We start from the raw sequence: 16,946 nt of genomic DNA on the forward strand, positions 1-16,946 counted from the left end.
TAGTTCTGGCAGCTGGAAATCCAATCCCGATATCTTCTAATCTTCCAATTCTGGTATCTTCTAATATCTCTCTCCTTGCCTTGTAGATGGCCACATTCTCACTTTATTCTCACAGGGTCTGTCCTGTGCACACACATCCTTAGTGTCTCTTTGCATGTCTAAATTTCCTCTTTTCATAAGGGTATCAGTCAGATTGAATGAGACCCTATCCTATGGCCTCATTTTAACTTAATCATCCCTTTAAAGACCTTATTTCTAAATATAGTCACACTGTGAGGTTCTCAGGGTTAGGACTTCCATATATAAATCTGGCAGGGGGTAAGGGAGCGGGAGGGAGAGACACAATTTAACCCATATCAGGTGACAACCCAGGAAATTATATTTCCCAAGACTGCCATTTCAGAGGTACCATATGGCTGATGGGAGTTTTATACCTTTTCAGATTTTTTCCTTTTCAGTGTTTTTCAAGATAAAATTGGGGCTATGCTTTAAGATGAAGCTGAAATATTATGATTTTTTATTTGTGTAGTTTTAAGAGATAAACCAGACTTTCTGAACAAGGTTTATCCCCTCTTGAAATGCTCCATTGGATCTCCTCTTTGTGGAAATATTCTATTCAGGCCCTAACTTTATGATACTCTATTTTTCACAAATTATCCTCAGTTATCCTTGGCTTTGTTCCTATTAACTGTTCTGCTGCTCACTTAGCTATCAATACAGACAGCTGTGGCCTGGGGAATCAGTAGGAAATACAATCACCAGCCCACAATGCCTTTCGAGATTTGTAGAGAGAGATCCATTGAGGCCTGCCTGTGGGCAACACAGCTCATCCATTCCTCCAGGTCACAGGCCCTGAGACTAGAAGCAGAACATTTTTCAAATAAGAGGAATCATAGTTTACATCCATTCCCATTAGTTCCATGGCCTCAAGAAGGTGATGTGCCCTAAACAAGCACAAGCTTGCTTCTTGATTGGGGCCATGCACAGTTGCACTGCACGCAGATAGTCACCGTCAGCTGTTTTTAAGTGGTGTTTGAAATAGCCCTGTGAATAATCCTGTATTTAATGATGTTGTCCCATCTTCTGGGATCCAGTGGAGGACTTTCTATTTTCTCAGTGCATTCGCCTGATACTTGTTTTACTCTGCAAGAAACAAAATCTTATATCAACACATGTTGCTAATCTTTAAACAGCCAAAATGTTTCTGACTAAATTTGCTTGTAAATGCACAGGATTTCACGACACTCATTTTATATACTTAAAAACAAAGTTTATTAACACCTTACTTTTTTTCTGCCATTTCTATCACATCATTTTTAAAATTTCAGCTTTTTTATATTGCTATATCCTGTGTCTATTTGTGAAGTGCTTTAAATCATAATTTCTGGTTAGAAGCTTCTGATATTTTCTCAATTTCTGTGGTTGTTTTGTGTGCATATGTGAGGGGAGAACCTCTTTCTTTTGAGTGAGATGGAGCTCTTATAATAACTTATGCTCCAATTTTTCCTTCTCAGGAAGCAAATTTAGTAGGGACCACTGGAGACTACCCAGCTGCCTTATGACTCTAAGCAGAGAAAACATTCTTCAGCCATTCATGTTGGAGCTAGGTGAAGCATTCTAGCTCCAACACGACAGCCATCTCTCGGAACAGCAGCAACTGCTATCTTGCTTCTCCTCCTTTAAGGAAAACAACCCTTAAGGGAAACAACTGAGAATTGGGCAAGAGGAAAGTAATCATGTGCTGAAATCTTCCAGAGAACAAAAGTTAGTGAAACTATCTTAGACCCCTAACTCGGAACTCTTGTAGGAAGAGCAAATACTTACGGAAAGCTGAGAAAGCAGTATCTAGGGCCTCCAGACCACCCCTAGAGGGACGTGTGTGGATGGCTAGGGGAACGTTTTGAGGAAAGTTCATTGGTCAACCTGTTCCACGTGGCGAACCCATTTCAGGAAAGAGCGGCAGCACCGTGGACAGCGCCAACCCTCCTGCGCCCGGGCGGGGAGAGGCGGCAGCACCGCGGACAGCACCACAAGTGGGGGCGCGCACTGGGAGCCTCCGGGCAAGGGGAGAGCGGCAGCACCGCGGACAGCCTCAAAGCCTTGCACTCCGAGCCAGGAGGCGGGGAGAGACGGCCTTATCAGCTGATGGCTTACGTAGGGCTAGATCTCCGCTTGGATAAGGCAGGTCTCGGTGGGCGCGCCAGCATTCGCTCTCCGGAGCCGCAGCCTCAGACGGGGTGGCGGGGGCAACTGGGACAGAAGGCAGGTCCCAGAAAGCAGGTCCCCCCAAAACTGGCTTCCCTAGCACGGAGTTAAGGCTGCAGCCGGCTGCCTAGAGAGAAGGGTGGGCAGGGAGGCAACGCGGTGAGAGCGACTGCTCTGACGCACCAGCCCCTCTCCTGCACCCACACGCGGCTGGCCGCCCAGCTTCTCCCCGATCTGGGAGATGCTTGGCTCTGGGCGGCCAGACAGCCTTTTCCACCAAGGCGAGGAGCCCTGGGCTCCTGACAGCTTAGGCGGGCCCTGGCTGCAACACGCAGCCCCTCGCCTCTGCTTCCTTAGCCTCTGAGAGCTTCAGACCTGCCGCGCTTGCAACCACACCATCTCCAACGGATGCTCATTAGCAGGATACTGGGGTCAAATTCACAGGCACTTTCCAGAAACTCCACCACTGGCCAGAGTTTGCAAACATCCGGATTGGCTCTGGGCACAGCGGCCACCTTAAGTTCTCCGGAACACCCCTTCTGCAAGTACCCCAGGCCGGTCTCCTGACCCAGAGATGGATTTACCTGTGAACCTAACCTCCTTTTCCCTCTCCACCCCCTCCCCTTTGGAGACCAACCGCAGCCTCGGCAAAGACGATCTGCGCCCCAGCTCGCCCCTGCTCTCGGTCTTCGGAGTGCTCATTCTCACCTTGCTGGGCTTTCTGGTGGCGGCGACGTTCGCCTGGAACCTGCTGGTGCTGGCGACCATCCTCCGTGTACGCACCTTCCACCGCGTGCCCCACAACCTGGTGGCGTCCATGGCCATCTCGGACGTCCTGGTGGCTGCGCTAGTCATGCCGCTGAGCCTGGTGCACGAGCTGTCTGGGCGCCGCTGGCAGCTGGGTCGGCGGCTGTGCCAGCTGTGGATCGCGTGCGACGTGCTCTGCTGCACGGCCAGCATCTGGAACGTGACGGCCATAGCCCTGGACCGCTACTGGTCCATCACGCGCCACCTGGAATACACGCTCCGCACCCGCAAGTGCATCTCCAACGTCATGATTGCGCTCACCTGGGCGCTCTCCGCTGTCATCTCTCTGGCACCGCTGCTTTTTGGCTGGGGAGAGACGTACTCTGAGGGCAGCGAGGAGTGCCAGGTAAGCCGCGAGCCTTCCTACGCAGTGTTCTCCACCGTAGGCGCCTTCTACCTGCCGCTCTGTGTGGTGCTCTTCGTGTACTGGAAGATCTATAAGGCTGCCAAGTTCCGCGTGGGCTCCAGGAAGACCAATAGCGTCTCACCCATATCCGAAGCTGTGGAGGTGGGTATCTCAGCAATCCTTAAAAGTATTCGACTTGCATCTGTACAGGCTATATCCCCAGGCCACCTGCCCCACCCCCCACACTTGTAGAAAATGGAACTTTTTGTGTTTGGGAGTTAGGGGAGTAAACTGGGAGACTGGAAGAAAGCATCATAGATATACTTTGCTCTGACATGTTCCCTCTCACAGAGCTAATCACATCATTTTCCTTCTCTAATGAGTTATTTGTTAAGCATACAGAACACGAGAAGTTCGGACTGCCTCATTCTACAGGGTCCCCTTTGGCCCCCAAATTCTATGGATCTATAACACTCTTTAGAACATCTGGATAAACTGGTATCTGGGGTACACTGATTCAGTATACTGGAAAAACTAGCAGCTTCCCGCACTTAGAATGGGGGTGTTCCAGGAGGAGGGGAGGCAGGGATGGGAGCACGATTTGATAAGAAGACTGCCGTGTGTCAGGCGATGCAGATTAGCACTTCATCCTAGTCTATTCTTTTTCTTTGCAAATTACAGCAACCGATTTATTAAAAATATGGTATCGCCTAGGTTACTGTCATTCTGTGGCAACCTCCCATCCTGACGTAAGACTGAAGATGTTGCCTGCATTGGTCCCAGAGCCTGCATTTGTTATCTGCTTCCACTGCCTTGGGGTGCTACTTTCTGGGTCTATCCCCCACAGCCCTATTAGGTTGTAGGTGTAACTGAAGACTACTTGTCTTCCTTCCTGAACATGAGAAAAGCTGCAGAAGGAAATTAAAAATCCAGGAAAGAGAATTCCCCAGCTCTCTATGAGAGGTATTTATTGCATGACAACCACTTTAGCAACAGCGAGGAGCTTTTCTCATCTTCTCCCACTCCTGTTTTTTTGTTGACTGTTAATAATCTGGCCCTATGACTCATGATTCTGAAGACTGCTCCCCTTCATTACCAAGGAAGATTCCTTGAATCTAATTCACACATTTGAGTTAGAGCAGAAGTCTACACAGTCCCCATTTTCTGTTGTTGGCTCTGAAACAAGCATATGGAGCGCATACTACAGGCTTAGTGCAAGAAGTAAGAAAATGATAGAGATGTTGTCTTTGCCCATGAAGAGTTTGGTCTAGGGAGGGAAATAGACATGCACCCTGAGCTCTGTATGTGCTTTCTAGACTCAGTAGCTAATTCTAACCATCCCCAGTCAGTCAAACTCAGAGGGACCAGAGGTGTAGCTGAGGAAAAAGGACATCATCTTAGAGGAAGGAAGAAAATGAGGGGTTAGAGGCTACCTGTTCTTTTACCTACAGCAGCACTTCTCAGCGAATGGTGATATTGCCCCCCAGGAAACATTTAGGCTGTCTGGAGGCATTTCGGATGATGAAGACTTGAGGATGGGGTGCTAATGGCATGTCGTGTAGAGAGGTCAGGAATGCTGCTAAATACTGTACAACGCACAGGACAGCACCTCAACAGAGAATTGTTCAGACCAAAATGTCAAGTGTACTGAATTTGGGAAACTCTGAACTATTCAATTTCTAAGCTGAACAGAGTGCTGATGGGTAAGAACACTGAAGCTTCCATCAGACCACCTGAAGATATGTTCCGTGCATATGAGCGTCCACTCAAATTCCAGGCCAGGAACAAGGAGACTGGTCACCTCCAAGGGTCCTCCTTTTATGAATCCTCCTCTCCCCTGATGTTTATTCAGGCAAATATGATTTACAGTCAACCTCAAACACAGCTTTAGAAGGAGAAAGTTAATTACAATTCCATCCCTGGCTTGTTGTAAAAGGATGAAGGGCACTCTCATTTCTCTGCTTTGGTGATAGCAGAAGCAAAGCATTATAACATCTTTGTGCTTTTTATATAGATACACACAAACATATGTGTGTGTATATATGTGTGTATATATATGTGTATATATGTGTGTGTGTGTGTGTATTCTCTCCTCTCTCTACCTCTCCCAGATCAGTTTTGAAAATGGGTCCCTTGACTTAGCAAAAGGACTCTAAATAATTCACTACTCTAAATATAATATGTGACTGCCTCTGTCCTTACGTTATGTTGAAGGGTTAATTACAAACCAGGCCTCCTGATTGTTCTGTGATAGTGGGAGTGGGTGTCAAAGCTTCTAAATGAGTTCTACCACCAGCTAGCTGTTCCCTAGGGACACCACAACACTTCTATCATTTCTTTATCTGCTGGGTTTTATTCAAATACATGCCATGAAATCCTAACCTAAGTCAGACATTGAGCTGGGATCTGGCAACACAAGACAGATAAGCCTTGCCCTTGTCAAAGGACAAGAAAGCCACTGCTAGAGATCTGAAATAAAATGACAAAGAAAAATACCTTCCTTACTAGAGTGAGTAGGGGCTGTGCTGTCCAGGCAGTTTGCCTGAGCAGAGCAGAATGCTGACCTAAAACAGCGCTTTTGGGAGGTATGGAGCTTCAGGGGTTGGTGGATTGTTGAGATGTGGATAGATGGCATCCTCTGTAGGAGAAGCTGTTGCTGATTGGTTGTCGTCCAATGGGTATTTACTGAAGTGAGTCCGTCTCTGGTGGCCTGACTTTCACAACAGAGGGGCTAACACCGATAATCTCCACAGGTAGTGTAGACATCTGGGAGGTAGAGATAGTGTGAACTATTTTACCTTCTATTAATCTAACCCTAATTGCCCTCCTATCCTTATTCATTCTATATATAATAGACAAAGTTAATAACCCTCTGACTCTCAAAATTATAGGCCACCAATGATACTGAAACTATGCATATATTTGATTCCTATATGATCCCTGCAGCAGACCTACACCTAGAAGAGCAACCTATATAAAAAGACTATACATGTAGACAAACAACAGCAAAAGCAAAGCAAGCATCATTAGGCTACGTAGATGAATAGCATGACACCATTTGCCAAACAGTACAGCTTCATGACAAGAGGTTTGAAGTCTTTTACACAGATCTAAGACAATTACCTAATGGTAGATCTCTTAATCAAAGATCTAGTTACTCAATACAAACACCTCAGCCTTACAACCTTATACAAGAACACACTTGGTTACAAATCCTAAGATAAGAAAATTTTAAAAGAATCTTGATTGAGATGAGTTGCCCTTGATCCAGGTTACTGAATTAAGCGGTGAGCTTAAAATAAGCAATGTTCTTTAACAGGTGCTATGCTGTCACCTTAATCCACCCAGAGCATGGCCCCCCCGTATTTTCATATTTGCATGAAAAGGAATGTTCATGATAACCTAGGAAGAATCAGTCTTAACTCTTATGCATTCTACTTCAATTAAATTTTCTAGTTGTGGAGTCTCTTGTCCACAGAGATTCTAAGACCATCAGAATTTATATAGTAATTTTTAAAATTACATGCGGTGTAGGCATTCTCACATCTAGATCAGTTATAATCTCATCATGAACAAGGGCTGCAGCACATTTTATTTGGAAGCAGATCCTACCTATTGCAGGTATGTCATAGGTTAAAGAAGTATTATTTTGATAATGATCTGAAAATATCAGTTATAAGTTGGCATACAGGATTGTTAAAGACTGTTACTACTTGAATCGTTTCATTAAATAAAGTTGATTTTCTCTCAAGCTTTTGAAAAATTTACTATATGCCAGAAATTTGTCAATTTGTCATTCATTATCTTGTTTCACTACCTGGTATCACCTATAACCAATAGGTTTTTTGTTTTTTTTTTTTAATGGAGTCTCACTCTGTTGCCTAGACTGGAGTGCAGGGGCCTGATCTCAGCTCACTGCAATCTCTGCTTCCCAGGTTCAAATAATTCTCCGGTCTCCGCCTCCTGAGTACAGGTGTGTGCCACCGTGCCTGGCTAATTTTTGTATTTTTAGTAGAAACAGGGTGTTGGCCAGGCTGGTCTCGAACTCCTGACCCCAGGTGATCTGCCCACCTTAGCCTCCCAAAGTGCTGGGATGACAGGCGTGAACCACTGCATCCAGCCACCAATAGCTTTATTAAATTTTTTGTTTGTTTTTAATTTTTAAAAACTTGCTACAAGTCAATTTGCTTTTCTGTTTTTCAGACAACTTTAAAAATGTACATGGAATGATCTCTTGTTCTATAATAGTGGGGTTACTGGTAGTTATACTGACACCCACATAAACAAAAACATTATATAGTTATACATCTAGTTATAGAAAATTCTCCTTGAAAGTTTAAAAAAAACAAAGAAATTGTTGAGTGAAAATACCTTCCTTGGAGTGGCTTTATTAGATAGATTGTATATCGTTGTCATTTTGCTTTTTAGCCAACACGAGATGTTCATTCTTTCAAGGCTCCTTCTGCTAGCAATATACTAATGTGTATAGGGATCCTTATCTCAGCTCTCAAATCTTTGAGAACAGAGGCCCTTTTGGATGCCTTATCTAGAAAGCCATATCTTGTATTGATTTCTAGCATTTACTTTCTAAGTCTATCTGGAAATGTCTAAAGCCATATCTTGTATTGATTTCTAGCATTTACTTTCTAAGTCTATCTGGAAATGTCTAGCTCTACATTGGATATTTTGCAAATTGGCAATTTCACATTTCAGTTTATTTTTTCATATTAAATTCCCAAATTCAGGTTTAAGTCCATTTATAGAAAGACATGAGAAGACTATACTTCAGCTGTTGGGTATACACAAATATGCTGCTTGAAGGTTTTCTGATGTCTCTTTCTGTCTTTATTCAGCCTCCCAAGTAGATGGGACTACAAGTGTGAGCCATCACACCTGGCTGTTTTTAGTATTTTTTATAGAAATGGGGTCTCGCCATGTTACCCATGATGGTCTCAAACTCCCATGCTCAAATAATCCTCTTGCCTTGGCCTCCGAAAGTGCTGGGATTATAAGAGTGAGCCACCATGCCCAGATTTATTTAGTTTACTTTGAATCTTTATTCAACCTCTCCTTAAAAGAAAGCCTTCTAAAATTACTTTACATAATATATTTTCTATTTAAATTTTCACAACTGGGTTATATAACTCTTCTATTTTCTATGCTTCTTCTTTTAACCATTTTTTTCTTATCTGAGAGGATTTTAGTTAATTTAACTAATTAGTACACATCTGTAGTTCAAGAAAATAAAAATTTTGTTTGATAATCTAAAAAAATTATAAATTCTATAACAAAAGTTTAGAAAATTTTTCTTTCCTTTTCTTCCTTTCCTTTCTGTTCCTTTCTTCTTTTCTTTCCTTTCGTTTTTGAGACAGGGTCTTGCTCTGTCGCCCAGGTTAGAGTGCAGTCACATAACCGTAGCTCACTGCAGCCTTGAAACCCTGGGCTCATGCAGTTCTCACACCTCAGTCTCCCGAGTAGCTGGGACCACAGGGCTATGCCTCCACACCTGGCTAATTTTTACAATTTTTGTGGAGATGGGGGTCTCTCTATTGCACAGGCTGCTCTCAAACTCTTGACCTCAAATGATTTTCCCACCTTGGCCTCTCAAAGTGCTGTTATTACAGGCAGGAGCCCCCATGCCTGGCCTAGAAAATTTCTTAATTATAGCTCTTAACTTAGCTTTAGACGAAGGTTTTAATTTAAATTCTATAAATCTGATTTTTCTTCTGGTAATTTTATAATGTGATTGTGTTTTTTCTGAGAAAATCCTGATTCATTTAGGAAGTCAGATAAAGCTGAATAGAAAAATGCAAGATAGAGATCTGCAAAGAGGGCAGGTTTGGGAAGGTTACAACATCTTTGAGACTATTTTAGGGTTAGGATTTTGTTTTAAGGCCTCAAAATACCAATTAAAGAGGCTGACTTTTAGCCATTTGATGTTTGTCTCCTAATTTTTCTAGAGCTTCTTCTAAATATTTTATTAATTTTTCATTCATCAGATGTTTTTCATTAAGTAAAAAAAAGTTTGGCATTTGTGAAGAAAATTGCAAGAGTTAGGATCATAATGCAATTTTAAATAGGAAATAGAAATTCTTTAAAAAGAGGATTGAAATTTGGACATAAGCAAGCCATGGCACGTGAGGAAGAGGCAACTGTGGTTGATCAACAGTTCGTGCTTGTGAATAGTGTCTCAGGATCCTGGACCAAACAGATGGAGAAGGGTACACATGATTGTCCACACAGCTGTCATTAAGCTGGAAAATGATAGGGCAAAGTGACATGTTTTCACAAGTCGACAAGTCAGGAGTGCCCTCATAAAAGTTTTGTAGGGGACCCCAAGCAAAGTTTGATCAATTGCTTTTTCATAAATTGGTCACTGGCCTAATAATTAGAATTAGATTGGAAACTTACCAAGCCAATGCCTTATAGAATAGTTCCTTCTGTATTCAACAGAAAGAGTTCCAGGACAAAACAAAAACCGATGCAACAAGACTTTGTACGTGTAAACAACACACAAGCAAAGCAAGAGGCCATAGGATAAGTAGATTAATGGCATGACAATATTTGCCAAATGATACACCTTCGTGGCGAGAGGTTTAAAGCTTTACACATAGATCGAAGACAAGTACCTAATGGTAGATCTGTCAGTCAAAGATCAAGTTACATATTACAAACACCTCAACCTTGCAACCTTATCCAAGGACATAGTTGGTCACAAATCCCAGGATAACAAAATACATTGAGCAATAAGAGCCCAGTGAAACTAGGTGGAACTCAAATCCTTATTGAGACTGATGCACTTGACTGCAGACACAAAGGGCAACTGAGTTTGGGGCCCAGTGAATGCACTTGTGGCCCAAGGTTCCCATGGAGGGTCTTCAAAATGAGCTCAGTGGAACCTCCAGAATTGTCCAGAGGTGATGCCAATACTGCTCAGAGTCTGGGATAGAAAGACAAAGCTGAATCTTTTGTTCAGAATAGCGAGAGGAAGCGATGCTTGTCAGCAATCTCCCACAGCAGAGCGGAATGCCCGTCATCCATGATTCGGGGCAGTGTGGGGTTCAGAGACTGGAGGACACTCAGAGTAGCAGCAGGCTGACATCAGCTGCAGAATGGGGTTTTCTCAGAATGAGGTTTTCTGCTGGAATGAGGTTTTCTGTTGGAATGGGGTTTTCTGCTGGAATGAGGTTTTCTGCTGGAATGAGGTTTTCTGCTGGAATGGGGTTTTCTGTTGGAATGGGGTTTTCTGTTGGAATGGGGTTTTCTGCTGGAATGGGGTTTTCTGCTGGAATGGGGTTTTCTGTTGGAATGGGGTTTTCTGTTGGAATGGGGTTTACTCAGAATGGGGTTTTCTGCTGGAATGGGGTTTTCTGTTGGAACGGGGTTTTCTGCTGGAATGGGGTTTTCTGTTGGAACGGGGTTTTCTGCTGGAATGGGGTTTTCTGCTGGAATGAGGTTTTCTGTTGGAATGAGGTTTTCTGCTGGAATGGGGTTTTCTGTTGGAATGAGGTTTTCTGCTGGAATGGGGTTTTCTGTTGGAACGGGGTTTTCTGTTGGAATGGGGTTTTCTGCTGGAACGGGGTTTTCTGTTGGAATGGGGTCTTCTGTTGGAATGGGGTTTTCTGTTGGAATGGGGTTTTCTGTTGGAATGGGGTTTTCTGTTGGAATGAGGTTTTCTGCTGGAACGGGGTTTTCTTTGGGTGATCAGTGTTCAGAGGTGTGTTTACTGGGGCGAGTCTGACCCTAACTGGCTGACTCAGAAGTGAGGGCTGACACAGAATAATTGGTTTACAAATGTATATTCCAAAACTGCATTGTGCTTGATTGATTGAAGAGGTTTAAGCAAGAAAGCTGCTTGTTATCAGTTACAGAACAATCAGTCTTAAGTTTGTGGAGGTTTTTTATTCACACCCTCATGGAGCCTTCCTTAATGGGTAAGGCCATTTTTAGCTTAAACATTTGTATTGTTCCATCGGGCTCCTGTGACCCATCTCTCATTCTGACAGTGGTGTGGTCTAACATGCAAATCACCTGAAACCACACTTCCAGGGTAAGAGTCTTTATCCCTTAATTTCAATGCCCATTATTGATGGTAATCCATTGATTATCTAGGACATTACTAGAGAGGCAAAGCAGAGTGTTTGGATGAAATAAAAGGACATACCAGATTTGTGATTAACCAGTAAATAATTATTTAGCATGCAATCATTTTGGAAGGATGAAAGCTCTAACACATATGTACCTGTCTCCAAAGAACTTGTTTGCTGGGGGAGATGAGGCTAAGTGTTCATTTAGAAAAAACTTTATATATGAATCTTAAATTGTGAGGTATGTACTTTATGTGCATTTCAGAGATTATTAGGAAAAATTAATTTGGCTTAACTGTTCACTTTTTAACCCTATTTGCTCTCTTTCTGTGAGTTTACTAATGACCAGGTTGAAAATAGAGTGTTATTGTCCAGACTCAATTAAGTGCTTTATTGCAATCATTGATTAGAAGAGAGCAAAGAGCTAAGGAGTCCATAAGTCCGAGAGCCATAGAGAGCAAACAAATCCACCATCTGAGGGCATTAGAAACCTGAAACTCCACAGATAACCAAGATCCTCCTAGCAGCTGGAGACTCTATTGTCCCTGGGGTACCATTTTAAATCAATGCCACTCTTTCTTCTGTCAAGTGAGTTGGTGTTGAATACAGCCCCAAAGATGGCCAGATGGCCCAGTAAAATAATCAACATTTCACAAGGTAATAGAAAAATATGCTTTTCTGAACAACTAAAGTTCTATGACTAAACTATAAAAAAATTCTAAATCAAGCCCTAAGTGTCACTGATATCACCAGTGTGATCATCACCAGTGTGAACAGTATCTCCAGTGTGACCAGCATCTCCAGTGTAATCAGCCTACATGGTGTCTCCAGTGTGACCAGCATCCCCAGTGTGAACAGCATCTCCAGTGTGAATGGCATCCACCCTGTGAACAGCATCCATGGTGTCACCAGTGTGACCAGCATTCACAGTGTGAATGGCATCCATGGTGTCACCAGTGTGACCAGCATCCACAGTGTGAATGGCATCCATGGTGTCACCAGTGTGACCAGCATCCACAGTGTGAATGGCATCCATGGTGTCACCAGTGTGACCAGCATCCATGGTGTCACCAGTGTGACCAGCATCCACAGTGTGAACGGCATCCATGGTATCATCAGGGTAACCAGCATTCACAGTGTGAACAGAATCTTCAGTGTGACCAGCTCCCCAGTGTGAATAGCATCTCCAGTGTGACCAGCATCCCCAGTGTGAACAGCTTCTCTAGTATGATCAAAATCCATGATGTTTCCAGTATAGCCGGCATCTCCAGTGTTACCAGCATCCTTTATGTGACCAATGTGATCAGCCTCCACAGTGTGACCATGTCTCAAGTATGACCAGTGTTACCAGTGTCCCCATTGTCACTCATAAAAATGTGCCAAGGGGAAGGAGAATTTCCAGAGGGTTGAAGAGTCCAGCTACAATTCTTGTTTTATTGGCGTCTTGGGACAATATGGAAAACAGCTTCCCTGATATTATTATGGGGTTGAATTCTGTTAAGGAAATTGGTAGCTTTCCTTCTTTGCTTTATGCTGAAAAATTAAGCTAAATATGGTTTGGATTTCTATGAATGAATTCCCTCAAATGCATTTCCAGATATGCATTGATAAATCAGTAGCCAAAGGTAACTCTGGTTTCATCTAGAGGTACAGAAAGAGGGATTTTTTCAGTGCTTATTTTATACGTGTTTTTAAAGGTTGCACTATCACGGACCTTTGGTTTCATTATTTATTATCTTCTTTTAAATTTAATTTAGTGTACGGACTTGATATTATACTGTTTTGCAAATAAATGTCAGCAAGGCTATTCTACAAATTTGGTAATTTATTCATCAACTAACATTGCCTTATCCACAGTGTTCCTATTTCCACCTGTTATTCCATATGACAGTAAGTCAATTCCTTTTGAGTCCACTTTATAAATGCTGCCAAGAATTAGTTAAGTGGGTTAGATTAACCTGACAATTCTTTGCCTAAAAGATCATATGCTCTTTGAGAACAAGTTGTGTATATCTTTTTAAATGTACTAGAGTCACAGTATGCTGGCGAGGGGAAGAATACTATTTAATGTCAATGCAATCTCACCCACCAGAGAATGACTGAGTCAGAAACTGTCCCACATTTTGATTAGATCGATTAATTTGCTAATTCAGTAAATTTATGATTGCTTCATATTAAGGCTGCCTCATCAGTAGACACTCATTATGTCAGTTCTCCCAAGAGCTAAAAATAGGACCAGAAGGGAGGAGGAGCTTCCTTTCCCAGGAATTCCACTCCTTGACAGAAGGAAGTGAACTGGAGAGCCTGATTCTGTGGGAACCTGCCCTGTGGAGGCCTTGGGGGCACCCATGTGAGACTAAAAGACTGGGGTCTCAGTTTTACATACATACAGGGGTAGAAGAAGAATAGACCCAGAGAGAGGTGTCCTGGTTACTAGACTGCATCAAGCAGTAGAGTATGCTATGGGGCACAGCTTTGTGCCAGAGGAGAAGTTCTAGAAAGTCCTAACATTATAGAGGGGACTTACATGAGCCTATAAGGTTATAAAGATGGTAGAAAACGTGGTCCTAAGCGAACAGGATTTTGCTAGGAACCTAGGACACTTTTGACGATGTGTGCACCTCTGCCACTAAGTTGTGCAGGCCAAGTTGCCTGTTCGTTTCTGCCAGTGCCTCTGTTGAACAGACAGCAACAGGGAGTCCATCTTCATGCTGTCAATTTCATCACATCTGGTCCTTTCATTTCTAAGATGTAAGCAAACACCCCAGCTCTGTTGCCTGGTTTCTATATCTGAGAGCAAGTGCCACAGGCCTTCAGGTTCCCACACCTATCCATCAAAGACTTTCCCTCGAGTGGATGTGCGGAATCCAGGACTGTCAGTGTCTAGGCTCAGCCTGGAGGTAGACTGAGGTGTCTCCTCATAAAGCTCCTGCTTGTCTTTTCCAGGTGAAGGACTCTGCCCAACAGCCCCAGATGGTGTTCACGGTCCGCCATGCCACCGTCACCTTCCAGACAGAAGGGGACACGTGGCGAGAGCAGAAGGAGCAGCGTGCCGCCCTCATGGTGGGCATCCTCATTGGTGTGTTCGCACTCTGCTGGATCCCCTTCTTTCTCACGGAGCTCATCAGTCCTCTTTGCTCCTGTGACATCCCCGCCATCTGGAAAAGCATCTTCCTGTGGCTTGGCTACTCCAACTCCTTCTTTAACCCCCTGATCTATACGGCTTTCAACAAGAACTACAACAGCGCCTTCAAGAACTTCTTTTCTAGGCAACACTGAGGGAGAGGACCAGGATTGAAAGAAGTTTCTTCCCAGAATTCAATGGAATTCCCAGTTCATTCATTTTCCATCCCCACCCAACAGCCATGTGGACGAGATGAATCCTCACCATTCTCCAGGGTCATCTTCAGAACTGCACTGGCCTGTTTTCCACCTCCTCAGTAAGAATATGACTCCTCACAGAGTTTTGGTGACATGATGTATCTAACTCACCTACTGTCCCTTTCTCTGTGCTGACAGCCACGGTCTTTGCCCACAAAGTGTCCTTTCCTCCCCAGATTCACTCCGGCATGGTGGTCGACATTGTCCTAAAGAAGTCAAACAAGGCAGATAAGAAGGAAGAGGTAAAACAATATGGGCAGGTTGAGAATGGATAGAAAAGAATGAACAAGTCATGATGTAGACATCTGGGGATAGGAGACCATAGTTCCAGGCTTTCTGGAACAGCCCGTATTTCAAATATTCTCCTATATGGTCCTAGTACATATACCCTCATACTGATGGGGTATGTCCCAATAGTTGACCACAAAACACCATCTCCAAATATATTAAAGTACATAGTCCTATCCATGAAAGCAGGGAATATTAACTTTAAGGTTTTGTTTGTGGCAACCACACACACACACACACACACACACACACACAACTGTAAAAGAGGCAGGTGTTCTAGCTGACTAGTTTATTCCAAAATCCAATCCCTTGACATGAAGCAGGCACTGAGGGTCAACTACTTCCTTTCATTTTGAAGCAACAGTTTATAAACAGTAAAAAAGTCTACTGGTTTCATAGAATCTGTCAAATTTGCTAATTTGCTACTGGTTTCACATGTGTGGAATATGTTCGAGTGTTTCTAGGCAAAGACCTTTATCCTCAAATCATGAGATTAGAGTAAAACAACTGCTATAGAGTTGGGCATCTCATGACCAATGAGTATGAAGGCACACTCACCAAACACAGGCACTTTAAGGGCATCCTTGATTAATTTGCTAATTGCTATTTTTTTGTTGATATGTGAATACCCGCTAGGAAGCCAAGGCTAGCGGGCAATGAAAAAGATAGAACAATGGTAAAATGCAGCCCCAGTCCTCTACAAATTGACAGTATAGTTTGTGAGGTGAGGCAGTTAAGTGATGATGCAGCATTTGGATGATCATGTAAAACCAGTGCCATTATACAAAACTTTAAAAACAATCCTAGGCAATAAAACTGCCTGTGGTCTGCTATGTCCCTGACTCTTTAAATGCATGAATTAAAGAATGATATAATAATCTCTGATTTATTGTGATTCATGTAGTATGTTATATATAATAAATTATATCAATTAAGAGTTCAAACATAGGAAATTTGTGATAATTTATATGTGGTCTTGGCTTGAAGTTTAGTCTTGTCTTTATTGCAAAACTAGCTTTATCAAAAGAATGTGAGCAGATAAAGAAATGTTAGACACCTGCGAAGTCACCATTAATATGCTAAATGCAGATCTTTATGCATTCAAGCAGATTCATTGAGAAATTTAGTGATAAGAATTGAATAATTTATTTAGAAACATCCTTAGATTTTTCTTACTTCTTTATATATCACTTGAAGTGCTAAACTCACAAGCATTTTAAAATACAGACTGTTCACTTACTCAAGTTACTTTTCCCTGTTATTACTCGAAATCAGAGAGAACAAGAAATGCTATCGTATTCTAGTGTTTTAATAAGGGAAGTGCTTCAAAAGCTTTATTAAGTACTCCATGGCAGAGAAGAAAAATTCAGACAAGAGGAGTCTGGAGAGGTGACACTAGAATCAAGGGTAAAAGTTTAAGTCTATTCTACCTGAAAATCCATGTGAAAACTTTTACTCCATAAATCGCGAGTGTCTTACTCTTTAAAAAAGTTCATAGTCTTCAGTAAAGCGAAGCTTGAGGAAGATGTGCCACATTTTTCTGGTGTCTTCAAATACTCCCCAGCTCTCCCAGGATTCTGTATACCCCAGTTGGAGAACAATGTTATTATAATATTAATTTAATCTCCAGCTGAGGGTTTTATTAATGTTTTCATAAGATGAATAAGCCTCGTTATTCTTGTCACTCAGTATGTATTTAACACCTCTCAGGTGTCACTTAAATTATACATTATATACAACACACTCTGCCTATGCTATCTAGAGCAAGAAACATTCCATATAAGAGAAGGAAGAAGTGGCAATTAATGAATTATTTTGCTTCCATTTCAATA

At 42.6% G+C, this 16,946-nt stretch overlaps 1 protein-coding gene across 2 annotated transcripts in view; it reads left to right on the top strand.

Moving 5' to 3' along the window:
• HTR5A (5-hydroxytryptamine receptor 5A) overlaps nucleotides 1-16,058 on the top strand; it is an 86,890-nt gene extending 70,832 nt beyond the window's left edge. Inside the window, exons 3-4 of one of the 2 annotated variants that reach the window (XM_077995212.1) lie at nucleotides 1,515-3,520; nucleotides 14,392-16,058. In XM_077995212.1, coding sequence (XP_077851338.1) covers nucleotides 2,780-3,520; nucleotides 14,392-14,724 — 1,074 coding nt within the window. In that variant the 5' untranslated portion in view covers nucleotides 1,515-2,779 and the 3' untranslated portion in view covers nucleotides 14,725-16,058. 2 annotated transcript variants of the gene reach the window in all.
• The last annotated feature ends 888 nt before the right edge of the window (nucleotides 16,059-16,946 follow it).

This window comes from Macaca mulatta, chromosome 3, assembly GCF_049350105.2.
Source record: "Macaca mulatta isolate MMU2019108-1 chromosome 3, T2T-MMU8v2.0, whole genome shotgun sequence".
In the NCBI taxonomy this organism is placed as follows: domain Eukaryota; kingdom Metazoa; phylum Chordata; class Mammalia; order Primates; family Cercopithecidae; genus Macaca; species Macaca mulatta.